Source organism: Chrysoperla carnea, chromosome 5 (genome assembly GCF_905475395.1).
Source record: "Chrysoperla carnea chromosome 5, inChrCarn1.1, whole genome shotgun sequence".
Classification (NCBI taxonomy): Eukaryota; Metazoa; Arthropoda; class Insecta; order Neuroptera; family Chrysopidae; genus Chrysoperla; species Chrysoperla carnea.
Genome location: NC_058341.1, coordinates 9,908,940 through 9,924,579, shown reverse-complemented (window position 1 = coordinate 9,924,579; position 15,640 = coordinate 9,908,940). Strand labels below are relative to the sequence as shown.

The following is a 15,640-nucleotide window of genomic DNA, read 5'->3' as shown; positions in this document are numbered from 1 at the left end:
ATTCATAGTTTACAGCGTTATAACAAAGTAAAAAATATAAATACTGTTTAAAAATGCTGTATTTAAGTGTAAAAAAATAATTAAAATACATTATAATTTTGAGAAATTTAAACGCAGTTTTTTGGCGCTCTCTGTTGATGACTTATAAGTACGTGAACTGTCAAATTTTGACAGTTTTCCTCAATTAGTCGGGCACAGCGGGTTTTTTTTCAATATTTTATTAAGGTTTCAACTTTTAATTTTCACCGACTAATTTTGGAGAAATCTATGTAAACATGCCTACTTTTGAAGTCATGCTACTTCTGAAGTAATGAATTCCAAAACATTATTACAATATTGTACAGACCCCAACAGCCTTAATGTTGGTAACGTAGCAAAATCACTTCTAACAATTCTAACCTTAAAAACGATTATTGAAAACAACTTTTCAAAACAAAAAACAAAAAATATGCTAAATTTTGACAATATTTGCCGTACTTGTTCCTTGCAGGGGGAATTACAACCCCTTTTCGTTGAAGATTTACTAAATCCTGCAGAAATGTTAACCCAGATAGTTGATATTAAGGTAGAACAAATAGTTTTTAATTTTCATAAAAAAATTCACAAAATTTTTCACACAAACAGGTGATTAAAGGCGATAAATATCCACAAAATATTTGTTCGAGATGTTTGGATTCTTTAAGATCTGCTTACATATTCAAGAATCAATGTCAAAATGCGTATAAAAAGTTTGAACAATATTTATCACTTAATTCAGAAACTAAGCTAGATTGTAAAGAAGAACCGGTTAATGCTGTTTTTATAAAAGAAGAGAAACAATCAGATCATTCAGAAATTGATGACGATTGGTTCGGATTAGATAATGAATTAGAAAATAATACAGAGAACAAATCTTACGAGTGTGAGACATGTGATGTAAAATTTGAAAATCAAAAAAATTACGAAAGGCACTTAAAAAAGCATAAACAATTGTATATTTGTCCTATTTGTGGTGAACAATTTTCTAGTAAATATCCCTTAAAACAACATAGCCTTAAACATTCAGATGAAAAACCTTACAAATGTGAAAAATGTAACGTACAATTCAAATATCCAAAGAATTACAAAAGTCATCTCAAAAAGCACGAGGAATCATACATTTGCTCTATTTGTGGTAACCAGTTTTCAAGTAAAAAACGGTTAGAAAAACATAACCGCGAACATTATATTGAAAAGACGAATATTGACGAAGAATCTGAAAAATCTTTCAACCCATGTCCCGGAGAGTTAAATAATGCAAGTGATGATCTGTTTACTCCAAATAAAGCTACAGAAACAACTTGTACAAAAATTCTACCTAAAAAGAAATATTTATGCGACTACTGCGGACGTGACTATCACGATGTTTCAAAACTAAATGATCACATTCGAACTCATACCGGTGAAAAACCTTATTCATGTAATGAATGCAATAAATTATTTACAAGTCAATCACTTTGGAGCCATCATAATCGTATACACCATACAAAAGAAAAACGTTATAAATGTACCTTTTGTGAGAAGACATTCGCAATGTCCCAAAGGTTAAAACATCACCTGAGGATACATACGAATGATAAACCATTCACATGTGATATTTGTAATCAAAAATTTCGAATAAAACATCATTTAATTCGACATCAATTCGTACATACCGGTGAAAAACCATTTTCATGTAGTATTTGTGATAAAAAATTCACACAAAATAGTAATTTACGGTCGCACATGAGAACACATACCGGGGAAAAATCGTACGTGTGTTCAATATGTAGTGAAGTTTTCCATGACTTAAATAGTATGAAAAATCATCGTGCTAAGCATGTATTACAATAAAGAAAATTAAGATGTAATTAATAAGAATGTAAAATTAAAAAAAAATATTATTTCAGTTATTTATTACTTTTTCTTCAAAATAACAGCGAATTCATCTATAAAGCGATTGGCGACGAGCGCCACTCGATCAACAGCTAAACTGTATGAAATCATGTTAAATGCTTGAAAAACTTACAATCCAAACATAATTTCTTACAGTCCAGTTGACAATCTGAACTGTACTATCACCCATTCCTGAAATAAAGAACTCTATCTGTAACATTTAAGAGAATGGAACTTATTTGTTTATTTTTCGCACTTGAATATGTACTACTCCTTCTGCAAAAAATCTACCCCATACTTAAGATCCTCAGAATCCTCAAAATCCATAACTTGTACCAGACAGTGTATCTACTCGTCTACTGAAGTTACACATACTATATCAGTAAAGATATATTCTCTGCAAGTTGGCTCCGTATACAAAACTTTTTATATCCTGTATATATAAAATATGTATCAAGGTATACTAAGTTTAGTCCCAAGTCTATACCGCTTAAAAATATTGATGAATTTGCAAAATTTAATTCTTAATTGAAATAGTAAAAACATTCCTAGCGAGGGTTTCAATTTGGGACACGTTAAGAGAATAGCTGAATGTTAATATATTCGAAATCAGAGATTTTTATAAAGAATCACTTTTTTCGTCAACCTTAAAAAACTTTTCCATCAATAGAGTCAACTTAAATAGACACCCTGTATAGTCAAAGCCCAAAACCCATACTGTAGTCTGGAAAATTGCCACAAATTATCTGGAAAAATTAAATATTCCAAAAAAATTTGGCAACATGGCAAAATAAAATAATTTGACATAGAGGTTATATTATGACATTTAAAAACATTTCTCCAAAAATATGCTAAATTTTGACAATATTTGCCGTACCTGTTCATTCCAGGGTGAATTACAACCCCTTTTCGTTGAGAATTTACTAAATCCTGCAGAAATGTTAATACAGATATTTAATATTGAGGTAGAACAAATTGATTTCAATTTTCATAAGAAAATTCATAAAATTTTTCTTACAAACAGGTGATAAAAGGCGATAAATATCCACAAAATATTTGTTCGAGATGTTTGGATAATTTAAGATCTGCTTACATATTTAGGAATCAATGTTTAGATGCACATAAAAAATTTGAACAATATTTATCACTTAATTCAGAAACTATAAATATCGTCTGTAAGGAAGAACCGGTTAATGCTGTTTTTGTAAAAGAGGAAAAACAATCAAATCATTCAGAAATTGATGACGTTTGGTTCGAATTAGATAATGAATCAGAAAATAATCCAGAGAAAAAATCATTCGAGTGTCAAACATGTGATCTAAAATTTGTAAATAAAAAAAATTACGAAAATCATTTGGAAAAGCATGAAAATTTTTATATTTGTCCTATTTGTGGTGAAATTTTTTTTAGTGAATATCCCTTAAAACAACATATCCTTAAACATTCAGACAAAATACCTTATAAATGTGAAAAATGTAACGTACAATTCAAATATCCAAAAACTTACGTAAGTCATCTCAAAATGCACGAAGAATCTTACATTTCATCTCTTTGTGGTAACCAGTTTCCAAGTAAAAAACGTTTAGAACAACATAGCCAGGAATATTATATTGAAAAAACGAATATTGAAGAAGACTGTGCAAAATCTTTCAACTCAAGTTACAGGGAGTTAAATAATGCAAGTGATGATCGGTTTACTCCAAATAAATCGACAGAAACAACTTGTACAGAAATTCTAACTAAAAAGAAATATTTATGTGAATACTGCGGACGTGACTATAACGATATTTCAAAACTAAATATTCACATTCGAACTCATACCGGTGAAAAACCTTATTCATGTAATGAATGCAATAAATTATTTACAAGTCAATCCAATAGGAACGAGCATATTCGAATAACCCATAAAAAAGAAAAACGCTATAAATGTACCCTTTGTGAGAAGACATTCACAATATCAAATTTGCTAAAACAACATATAAGGATTCACATGAATGATAAACCATTCACATGTGATATTTGTAATCAAAAATTCCGAGAAAAACACCATTTAACACGACATAAACTAGTACATACCGGTGAAAAGCCATTTTCATGTAGTATTTGTGATAAACAGTTTAGACAAAACGATACTTTACGAAAGCACATGAGAACACATACGGGGAAAAAATGTACGTTTTGTGAGAAGAAATTCACAACGTCCGAAAGATTAAAAAATCATTTGAGGATACATACGAATGATAAACCATTTGAATGTGATATTTGTAATCAAAAATTTCGATTAAAACAACATTTAATTCGACATCAATTCGTGCACACCGGTGAAAAACCATTTTCATGTAGTATTTGTGATAAAAAATTTACACAAAATAGTAATTTACGGTCGCACATGAGGACACATACGGGGGAAAAATAGTACGTGTGTTCGATATGTAGTAAAGTTTTTCATGACTTAAAAATCATCGGGCTAAGCATGTATTACAATAAAGAAAATTTAAAATGTATTAATATGAATGTAAAATAAAAAAAGAAATTATTTCAATTATTTATCTCTTTTTCTTTAAGAAAACATTTTTTTCAATTTGTTTTGGGAGGCAGCTGATTATGCAAAATATACAGATAAGGAAACGAGATTTGTATCGCAAAATAAACATAGAATTTTCTATTAACATGGGTCTAAGGTTGCCAAATCAAAATTTCAAAAAAACTGGACAACGTTATTATACACTAGGAATGTATTTTTGACGGATGACGGCATTTCATGTTTTATTTTTTGTAAAATAGTAGGAGAAAGGGTTGATTTTTTTGGGTAGGTGTTAGAGGCATTCTGAAAATTCGTCAAATATGTCTTCCATAATACCCTAATACAAAAATGCAGGCGTAGGTGGAGGATATCGGTCTCTTTACAACCTCTATATTATGAAACATAAGAAAAAAAACAAGTCAGGCCATGTGCGAAGGATTTTAACCCTGCAAGATGCTTGCAAAAGTGCTTTGCATATAAATACAAGGACTAAATGGCCGAGCGGTCTAAGGGATTCGTCTCAGAACGTTGGACTATTTAGACATGGGTTTCGAGTTCGAATCCAGGCAGCGGCAGTGTGAACAATTTACAATTAATGGTAGTGCAGAATTGATCACATTTTCGTCGCTTGGATAAGAACAAAGTAACCGACTCCACCCACATCAAAAATGTAATATTGTAAATATGTTTGTATAATTGATTAAATAAAGATTAACAAATAATGATGTGGGTGGCCTCTGTGATAAGGTGTATGCCATAAAAACGGAGGTTAAACCCCCATTATTATATATATGAATACAAAAAATATATTTGAGGCAAATTGAAATTGTTATAGGTTATTGTTTAGTATTAAAAATAAATATTCTAAAAAAAGACAGGTCATTTAAAAAGACAAAAAACAAGTGGTGTCGTGGGACACCCGGTACGAACTATATTCCTTTCGTACCTTGGTACATTATAAATATAGCGCTTTCTTTTTTTATATTTACAAGAAATTTTTTTAAATATTTAAGTTTAATTAATTTATTTATTTTAGAAGTCAAATACTAGAAAAGAACCTTTAAATTGTACTGTAAGGTCAAATCCCATACTGCCGTCTTGAAAATTGCCGCATTTAAACTGTCCCATTCCCCCCGTCACGGCTGAAATAATGAATGTCAAAAAAACGTTCGCAATATGACAAAATAAAATAATTTGATATGGAGGTTATATTAAGACATTAAAAAACATTTTTCCAAAAATATGCTAAATTTTGACAATATTTGCCGTACCTGTTCATTGCAGGGTGAATTACAATCCCTTTTCGTTGAAGATTTACTAAATCCTGCAGAAATGTTAACCCAGATAGTTGATATAAAGGTAGAACAAATTGATTTCAATTTTCACAAGAAAATTCATAAAATTTTTCGTACAAACAGGTGATAAAAGGCGATAAATATCCACAAAATATTTGTTCGAGATGTTTGGATTCTTTAAGATCTTCTTACATATTTAAGAATCAATGTTTAGATGCACATAAAAAATTTGAACAATATTTATCGCAAAATGCAGAAACCATTGTAGATTATAAAAGAGAATTAGATAATGTTTTTATAAAAGAAGAAAGCGAATTAGATCATTCAAAGACTGACGATGTTTCGTTCGAATTAGATAATGAATCAGGGAGTAATCCAGAAGAAAAACCATACGATTGTAAGAAATGTAACGTGCAATTTAAATACCAAAAAAACTTTGAACGGCATTTAAAAAAGCATGACCAGTTGTATATATGTACGATTTGTGGTGACCAATTTATAAGTAAAACTCGTTTAGAACAACATAGCTTAAAACATTCAGGGGAAAAACTGTACGAGTGCGAAAAGCATGACCAATTGTACATTTGTCCCAGTTGTGGTAATAAATTTCCTACAAGACATGATTTAGAACAACATAGTCAAGAACACTGCAAAAAAGAAACGATTCCTGACGAAGATTGTGAAAAATCTTTCCTTCAACGTCCCAAAAAGTTAAAAAATGTCAATAAAGAATTGTTTAATCCAAAAGTAACGGTGAAAAAAAATTTTCCACAAATTAAACCCAAAAGAAAATATTTATGCGATTACTGTGGGCGTGGTTATCCAGATGCTACAAAATTAAATGCTCACATCCGAACTCATACCGGAGAAAAACCTTTTTCATGTATTGAATGTAATAAATTTTTCACAGGTAACCATAATTTGCGCCAACACAGACGAGTGTATCATTCAAATAAAAAACCCTACAAATGCGATTTTTGTGAAAAAAGTTTTGCCATGTCACACTGGCTAAAACAACATGTCAGAATACACATGAATGCGAAACCATTCACATGTGATATTTGTAATCAGAAGTTTCGAGAAAAACATCATTTAACGCGACATAAATTAGTACATACCGGTGAAAAACCATTTTCATGCAGTGTTTGTGATAAACAATTTACACAAAAGAGTAATTTAGGATCACACATGAGAACACATGCTGGTGAAAAATCGTACGTGTGTTCGATATGTAGTGAAGTTTTTCATGATTCGAATAGTTTGAAAAATCACCGGGCAAAGCATGTAATACAATAAAGAAAATTAAAATTTATTATCTAATAAAATGAATTTATTGCAATTATTTGTTACTTTTTCGCCAAAAAAGAATTGTTTCTAGTAATATACAGAGTGTTCAGGATGAATTGGAAATATTTTGGGTACTGCTCAGGGACGCAAAGGACGCAAAATAAACATAAACAAGTGAAAACAAACAATTGACTGAGTTAATTGTTGAAATACCATGCATAGTCAGTGTTGATTTCTTTATCACATAACACATACATAACTGATATTCAAGTATAGTGCATACTATAAAACTTCCGCCTAATTGGCGCCCTCACGGGTAAACAGTGATGTTTACAAAAAAATGTTTCAAGCAAAAGTTGTTTATTTTTTAATAAGAAACATTTTTTACATTTAAACTTTTGTTCTATCTCTAACGGTTTACAAGATGGATCCTACGGACCCAAGACCCAATTGACCTATGATGCTCATTTACGAACTCGACCTCACTTTTTACGTCCTGAGTACGCTGTAAAAATTTCAGCTCGATATCTTTCGTTTTTGAGTTATCGTGTCCACCTATAGCAAAATTTTGGCGTAGCATCATTATTTTTAAGCGTTACAAACTTGGGACTAAACTTACTATACCTTTGTATATTACATATATGCATGGTATAAAAAGTATTATGCACTTGGATCCTTTCTCACAAGCTTTTTGTCAGATCCCATATGTCAGATCCCAATAGTAATGTGGTAAATTCGATATCATTTATCAACCGATCGATTTAAAAAAAAACCTCGTGAACGCATCCCATCAAATGTCAAATGAATGAATATGTCTCTGATTTATAACCTAAAATAATAAAACTTTGCATTTCTAAATTCTAAACAGAAAATAATAATTTTAAATAAAAATAATGGATAATTTTGAATCCATGTGTCGGACATGCTCATATACAGGCGAATTACAATCGTTATTTGGAGATAAACATATGATTATTGCTGAAATGTTAAACGAAATGGTTGATTTAAAAGTTATTAAAGGTGATAATTATCCACAAAATATTTGTATTTATTGTTTAGAAAGATTAACAGACGCATATTATTTTAAAAAACAATGCCATGAAATACATACAAAATTTCAAGAATATTTACTGATCAATGAAAGACAAATAATCACTGTAAAATCAGAATTCCCAACCAATTTCGATATAAAAGAACTTGAAATTGATTCAAAGGAATCGAGTGTATTATTAATTCATCAAGAAAGTGGTGCTCTAGAAAGTGATTGTAAAGATGAAGCAGAGAATATTTCTTTGGAACAGGAATTTTACAAAGATAAACATGAAGAAATTCAGCGGCGAAAACGTGAATGTCCAATATGTTCAAAAACGGTAATAAATTTAAACAGGCATTTAAGATTGCATAAAATTAAAAAGAAAACTTTAGCTGAAGAACAAGAAAAAATTAGTGAAATACAACCGAAAAACAAATTAAAACGAAAATATCCCCCAAAACCTCAATGTCCGATATGTATGAAACGTGTAAAATGTGTAAAAGAACATTTACGATCGCATACGAAAGAAAAACCATTTGAATGTGAAATTTGTGGTGCAAAATTTTCATCACGTTGGAATTGTTTACGACATACGAAATTACATTCGGGTAATAAATCATATGCGTGTGATATGTGTGATCGAAAATTCTATGAAAAATATGAATTAGCTGCACACAAAAGTAGTCATTCTACGGAAAAACCGTTTAAATGTGAATTGTGTACGAAGCGATACAAAAGAAAATCACATCTTGATATGCATATCGCATATGTACATGAAAAATCGAAAAAATACGCACAAAAAATGAATGATAAAAAACGACATTTATGTAATCATTGTGGAAAAACATTTTCCATAAAACCACAATTGGATAGGCATGAATTAATTCATATGGGTATTAAACCATTTAAATGTAATCAATGTTCGTTAAGTTTTCGACAGAAATCACATTTACAAACACATCATTTAACGCATACTGGTGAAAAACGATATCAGTGTTCGGTATGTGCGAAAAAATTTGCTGCAAATGGTAATTTAACGATTCATATGAGAATACATACGGGTGAAACACCGTATGTTTGTTCGATTTGTAAAAAAGGGTTTTATGATTCGAGTAGTTTGAAAAAGCATATAACAAATCATTAAATTTTTTAATTGTAAAATTTTATTATTATTAACCAGGATACATAAGTATATACTTACAAAGTATGTACAATAACACCTGTACATAAGTCTGGAAGAACAAAAAAATTATAATTAATAGGGAATATTCATGTATTTTTTTATATTTTTAATTCATTGTTTACACCGTTATAACAAAGTAAAAAATATAAATACTATTTAAAAATGCTGTATTTAAGTGCAAACAAATATTTAAAATACATTATAATTTTGAGATATTTAAACGCAGTTTTTTGGCGCTCTCTGTTGATGACGTATAAGTACGTGAACTGTCAAATTTTGACAGATCAATATATAATTTCCACTTTAAAAAAATGAATTTACAACACAGAATTTACATTCGTTATTATTAAGTTTTCTAATAAAAAGCCGTAGAATAGTATAATTTAATGAAATACCATATAAAATGTAATTAATTAATACCATACAGTATGTCAAAAAATTTGACAAGCCCGTACTATGATGTCACGTCCGTATAAAAATTTTAATATCCGTTTTAGAAATTTTTAAATGCCCCCACTGAATTTGTACTTTTTTTAATTAATTTTAAGTAATTAAAGAGATATTAATTACTAAAATAATGGTTTAGTTGAAATGTCCAGTCATTAAAGTCACGGAAGAAAAATATTTGAACCAAATTTAAATTTCATGAATATTCCCTATTATTATAACAGAAAAACTTATATCTATACAACAAGGAAAATTATATATAATTATAGTGCTAAAATAAATGCAAAAATTCAAAAGATAAACGTGTTTTAGTTATCAAACCAATTCTTGACTGCGTTTGTTTCTTGACCGCAGTCCGAAATCGTTTTCATCTTTCATTCGAGACTAATAGTGAATATTTTTTCATTCACGAATAAATTAGACCGTTGTGAAATGGTCGTTAAATACTACGCTGGCCGTAGACCAATTAAATTAAGGAGGGAGAGGTTTTTATGGTGAAAAATTGGATATTTATCAATAATATTTGAATAAAATTGAAAAGTTGATTTATTTGTTTTTATTTTAAAATAAGTGAGCCCAAATCCTTTCCCCTTGGTCGAAAACACTCGACCAATCACTAAATACAATCGATTTTTGTTATTTCAATTAAGATGAGCATTTCTGTGAATTGTATTATGTATTTTTTTAAACATATCCCTTTCAGGACCCACAATATAAATATAAAGCTAAATTAAAAAGAAGTTAATTAGCTCGACCGGTTTCGATTGCTTTGGCAATCATCTTCAGTGGCATTAAAACACAGTGGACAATTAGATACACAGAAGCCGGGACTCGAACTTGCGTCCTCTAAAGTTGGATTTTTTCAAATTTGTAATAAGATTTTTACCTAACTTTAACTTTCCAACTTCCGACATTTAGTTTAAGGGTAAATAGAAGCGAAAACCTAACATCAGAAATGAAAAGTGTAATCTTTACATTCAGATTGAGTAGAATTTGGCTGTGTTAAAATACGATTTTTTGAACTTAAGGTAGTTCTATCTAAGCAGTCTAGTAAATATATATATTTTACTGGTAAAATCGCATTTCTAATTGTATCACAACAGGTCTTATGGCCTAAGTGTGTCTTTCGTGGATACCCAATATAACCTAACCCAACGTACGTAATTCTTTGATCTTTTATGACATGTAAATACGATTTTCTTAACTTAAGGTAGTTCTATCTAAGCATTCTAGTAAATATATATATATTACTAGTAAAATCGCATTCTTAATTGTATCACAATAGGCTCTATGGCCTAAGTGTCTCTCATGGGCAGTCAATATAACCTAGCCCAACTTAAGTAATTCTTTGCTATTTTATGACATGTTTCGCGTATGTATCACAATAGGCTCTATGGCCTAAGTGTGTCTTTCGTGGACAGCCAATATAACCTAGCCCAACCTAAGTAATTACTTTGATCTTTTATGACATGTTTCGCGTACCATTGTCACACCAATAATACATATTATTTAAAATAAAAAATTTCAACAGTTAAAAAAAAAAGTAGTTAAGAAATTCAATTATACATATGAGCACATGTAAATAGAAGCAATGAACTCTAGTGCTTGCGTGTGCGCGGGAGTTCCAACTATTCGTCGCGTGAGTGAGAAAGACGTCTAGAGTGTGTTGCTACAAAATAGTACCGTACATATGATAAGTTAGTTCAGTCTTGTGATCCGTACACGACGGTCACACATAGACACTTCGTAAACAACACTGCCAATAATTTATTTTCTATCATCCGCGATATTTTATACGACTAAATGAATCTAGCGCGAATTATTTGAAAAAAAAAAAACGATTCTAACACGTGCTATTTGTTTTTTTTTTTATTGAAACTTGTTTTTTTTTGGGTATATATCCTTTTTTGTGAAATTTGTTTAAAAAAAATGTTAGACATCATAAACTGTGATTAAAAAAAATTTTTAATTTAAAACATTACAAAAAAAAAATTAAACAATGCCATTTACTTTTTTAAACCTTTTCCTAAGTGATTTTCGTTTTTTCAGTTTAACTAGGTTTTTAAGTGCAATGTGAGAAATTAAAAATAAAGTGTCTTAATTATTTTTGTTGTTTTTTTTTTAAATAAAAATATAAAAATATTGCATTTAATTTTTAAATGTTCTTTAAATTGATTTATCGTACACAAAAAAGTGTTTTGTATTGTGCAAAGTCAGAGTAGTGTGTTTGTGTTCATAATTATTTAATAGAAAAAACTGCTCTGTATTTTTGGGCTGCAATGATTATATCGAAAGATTTATTTTTATTGGGAGACCAAGATTATCTACGGTTACCCAAAGACGAGAAACGACCTCAACAAACTATGGTTAGACCAACTGTCAAACCACAAAGGTATGTGTTATATAGAAATTTTAATCCTTCCAAAAATAACTACAGCGTATTCAATTAAAAGGGGATAATGCATTTAACAAGGAGGAATTTCCTTTCCGAGTGCTAAAACGTGTGTGCTTGGAAGTTTAAAAGAGGACAGTTTGATTAAACAGCTGTACACTGACAGCTAATTGCTAATACGCTGATGTATGTTTCTGGCATCCGATGCATTTAAAAGAGGATTTTCCTCTTCAAGTGCTGAAACGTGTGTGCTTGGAAGTTTAAAAGAGGACAGTTTGATTAAACAGCTGTACACTGACAGCGAATTGCTAATACGCTGATGTTTCTGGCATCCGATGCATTTTAATTTTATTACACTGACAAAGAATGACAAAAGTGGTTTATGACATTTTAAAAAGGGAATACATCAATGACCATGAAAGCTTAAGGTTATCGAACATAAATCTTCGTTATATGTTCGATAACCTTAAGCTTTTAAAACATTATTACTAGGCTATAGATAAAATGTAAGACACTCCTTCAGGCTTCACAAAGACCGGCAGAGAGTTGCTTTTTGGCGACTCAAACTGGAAGAGAGTGAAAGCCAATGAAGTCATAATATGTAAAATTTCACATCTCATATCATACCTTCCAATCACCTTATTATATACATACATTAGACTAAAGAATTGTTGCAGAGCTTTACAAGTCGAACTTTTCAGTCTACAAGGATCGTCACTTAGCACTTAAGACCATTAAATCCAAAAATACTAGATCAAAGGGAATAATGAGTTCTAGAAAAAGCTGTCATGGATCAGAGAATCAGTGTTAAAGAACACTGTAGACGAAATTATCTCGGGTAAAATACAAGTATATAGTCCAAAGACTTTGGCATGAAGCACAGGGAGGCTTCTACACCGGAGTAATCTCAGAAAACTGTGTAGTCGCGATGAACCTCTAAAAGTTCACATTATGATGGGACATGGTATGGTATGGTATGGAGGTTAGCGGGCCATGCTCGAGCATCGCGCCTCGAAGCAATGGTTCAGAGCACTTAGCCAAATAGACCCTTGTACTCTATCCCCGCTACGCTTTTCAGTGGCTATTATAACCAACTGATGTACTGAAACTAGGATTTGCCTAGCGCTGAGTTTGGGACATAGTTTTCTTGAGAATATGATGAATGAAGCGCCAGAAATAGACGTTAAAAAGATAAAGAACTTTACTCGAATCTGGAAGTGTTTCAATCCAAAGGATGGACAAACAGTTCAAGACAAACGCCTTAGACCGCTCGGCCATTTAGGCTCTAAAAAAGCCTAGCTAAATCATTCTAAGTGTTAATATTATAACATGACAACTGATAAATACACTAAGAATATGACTTACTGTTGCAAATATTTTGAAATCGAGTATACATTAAAGTATTGATGTAATAAGTATTCATTTAATTAGTAAATGATTATTTAAGAAATAAAACATAAAAAAAAGATATATTTTTACTTGAAAAGTCATCAAAGTTCAGGTCAGTTTCATTAGCTGTTGTGATAGAAAAAAAAAATACACCAAGACATTTGTAATAATAGAGTTCTTGATCCCATTTATAATAGTTTAGCCTTGTAAAACATGACTGCGTTGTGGTGTCGTAGACTTTTTTGCTGCTATAGAGTTTTGTGTTCGTAAAGTGTTCAGATCACGCTATGTATTAAAAAAAAAAAAATTAGATTAAACAAAAAAATAAAACCGAATTAAAAAGTAAATAACTCCAAATAACTTTTTGCATTTATAAGTGACCAAACTTGTATAAAATTAATCACTGGATAAAACCATACAACATGCTGGAACGTATTGTAGTCTTTTGGGAAAAAGAACGTTCGACAAACCTGCATACTATGATTTATACGTAAACTAGAGTGATACCCACCCGCTTCGCTGGGTTGAAAAGTAAAGATTGATAAAGATTGCTCTCGCTTATCCCATTTCTATAACACTCGAAATAATGGTAAGGATTGCTTTACACAGGTAAAATATATGTATGGCTTTCAATTTTTTTTAAACGTATTGACTATTTTTTACAGAAATCTGTTATTTATGGTAATGTCAAATTAAATTAATTTTTTATTTATTTTTTTTATTAATATATCTTTATAAATTATATCTCATGTGTTATTCTCATATATCAGCTATATTGCTGTACAGTTTCATTAAAAACCATTCGCTAGTTTTAGCGTGAAAGCGTTACAAACAAACAAAAATGCTTACTTTCGCTTTTATAATATATAGAGCTTTTGGTGTAGTAAAAGAGCAAAGTATATGATAGGGTCAGGAACCCGAAAATATTTGTACAGAAAACCCGTATAAGAATACTCTTTTAGTACAGTAAAACCTTGCTATTTGAGACATGATTATAGATATCTAATCGCATTGAGAACTTTGCCATTATTTTTGATGTCGGTTACAAAAAAACAAACTGTTTCTAACAAATTTGTTTTATTTTTTTTCAAAATGTAATCTATTTTTAACACATTTTTATAAAATTGTATGTATGATATGTGTGGTGTGTACAGTTTTTGTATCACAACAGCTTGAGGAGCATACCTTGTGGTATGTCCGTATGTCTGGTGTTTTTAAGAGGTACCTACTATATGTACAACTCGCGCGCTATGTTTGTTATAAAGGAAATAAAATGTCAATTCCTTCAGCAACACATTAGTTATTCGAAATACACCAAGGTCTTATCGTAAATGATGTTTGTATTTTTTATTTATTTTTATAATTCCTGGAAACTATTTCAATAATTGGGAATGGTTTCTTGGATACAAGTCTTTATTTTTTACATGAGAAACGTTCTTCAGTAATTTGTTCAAAAATAATGGATGCTTGTATGTATGTACGCATGGTAGAAGTTGAATTTCTTTTACTTGTAAGGTTAGACTAGGTTGAAGAGCCAGTTAGAGTGGTTGTCCTGGGATGGGAAAAACTTAGTCCGTAGAGTCCGTTGTGATATCGAAAGAGGGTTGACCCATCCTCGGCCACCACTCCATAAACCATTTGGAGATGTTTAGGAACAACAGGAGTGTTTTGACGTCAGCGGACCTCAGATCGGAGAGATCTGGCTCAAAAAGGCAGATCTTCAAACTCCCTTTAAAAATAACAGGGAATAAAAGGTCGTCCGTACCCCCTACAATTGTATTTCTTACGATACTAGTCTCTTTTGATCTTTCATATTGTAGGCTTTCAACTCGACAACACGATTTTCTGTGAGTAGTCCTACGATTATACAAATAACGTTATTCTTACGATTCAGTTGACATTCAGTCCTAAAACTACCATCCTTTGGCTAAAAGTTTGAAGGTATCATTTCAAACCCCTTTTATATCTCAAACCCCATACTTTAGTTTCTCTTCTGAGAAAATTAACACAATCGCGTATGATTCCATCTTCAGAAAGAGTAGGAAAATGACTCTAAAGCCTGCTAAATTCTTTGCTAGAATCTTAATCTTAAGACTGATAATAGTGAGGTTGACTTCCAGTAATAATAGGGTTTGGTTACAACTGTGGTTGTTTATTCCTGATATGATAGACTCGTTATTTGACAGTCGAGTCAGTC

At 30.8% G+C, this 15,640-nt stretch overlaps 6 protein-coding genes across 7 annotated transcripts in view; all 6 read left to right on the top strand.

The window, feature by feature from the left end:
- The first annotated feature begins 422 nt into the window (after nucleotides 1-422).
- On the top strand, nucleotides 423-2,073 carry LOC123299768 (zinc finger protein 664-like). The gene is made up of 2 exons (XM_044882105.1): nucleotides 423-565; nucleotides 625-2,073. Exons 1-2 carry the CDS (start codon nucleotides 449-451, stop codon nucleotides 1,849-1,851), a joined length of 1,344 nt encoding a protein of 447 aa, XP_044738040.1. The 5' UTR covers nucleotides 423-448; the 3' UTR covers nucleotides 1,852-2,073.
- A 637-nt stretch (nucleotides 2,074-2,710) lies between these two features.
- LOC123300491 lies at nucleotides 2,711-3,317 on the top strand. The gene is made up of 3 exons (XM_044883074.1): nucleotides 2,711-2,858; nucleotides 2,918-3,206; nucleotides 3,304-3,317. Exons 1-3 carry the CDS (start codon nucleotides 2,742-2,744, stop codon nucleotides 3,315-3,317), a joined length of 420 nt encoding a protein of 139 aa, XP_044739009.1. The 5' UTR covers nucleotides 2,711-2,741.
- Nucleotides 3,249-4,336, top strand: LOC123299763 (gastrula zinc finger protein XlCGF8.2DB-like). Its single transcript, XM_044882100.1, has one exon. It carries the CDS (start codon nucleotides 3,416-3,418, stop codon nucleotides 4,307-4,309), a length of 894 nt encoding a protein of 297 aa, XP_044738035.1. The 5' UTR covers nucleotides 3,249-3,415; the 3' UTR covers nucleotides 4,310-4,336.
- A 1,298-nt stretch (nucleotides 4,337-5,634) lies between these two features.
- Nucleotides 5,635-7,041, top strand: LOC123299762 (gastrula zinc finger protein XlCGF52.1-like). Of its 2 annotated transcripts, XM_044882099.1 has the most exons (3): nucleotides 5,635-5,776; nucleotides 5,836-6,174; nucleotides 6,286-7,041. In XM_044882099.1, exons 1-3 carry the CDS (start codon nucleotides 5,660-5,662, stop codon nucleotides 7,006-7,008), a joined length of 1,179 nt encoding a protein of 392 aa, XP_044738034.1. In that variant the 5' UTR covers nucleotides 5,635-5,659; the 3' UTR covers nucleotides 7,009-7,041. The 2 variants fall into 2 exon arrangements, with proteins under 2 accessions (XP_044738034.1, XP_044738033.1); XM_044882098.1 differs by having other exon boundaries at nucleotides 5,836-7,041.
- An 851-nt stretch (nucleotides 7,042-7,892) lies between these two features.
- On the top strand, nucleotides 7,893-9,176 carry LOC123300490 (zinc finger protein 525-like). The gene is made up of 3 exons (XM_044883073.1): nucleotides 7,893-8,019; nucleotides 8,167-8,343; nucleotides 8,536-9,176. Exons 1-3 carry the CDS (start codon nucleotides 7,893-7,895, stop codon nucleotides 9,174-9,176), a joined length of 945 nt encoding a protein of 314 aa, XP_044739008.1.
- A 2,628-nt stretch (nucleotides 9,177-11,804) lies between these two features.
- The window catches only part of LOC123299586 (ABC transporter G family member 9), a 153,009-nt gene continuing 149,173 nt past the window's right edge, over nucleotides 11,805-15,640 (top strand). Inside the window, exon 1 of the mRNA XM_044881837.1 lies at nucleotides 11,805-12,054. Coding sequence (XP_044737772.1) covers nucleotides 11,942-12,054 — 113 coding nt within the window. The 5' untranslated portion in view covers nucleotides 11,805-11,941. The remainder of the gene's footprint in view (nucleotides 12,055-15,640) is intronic.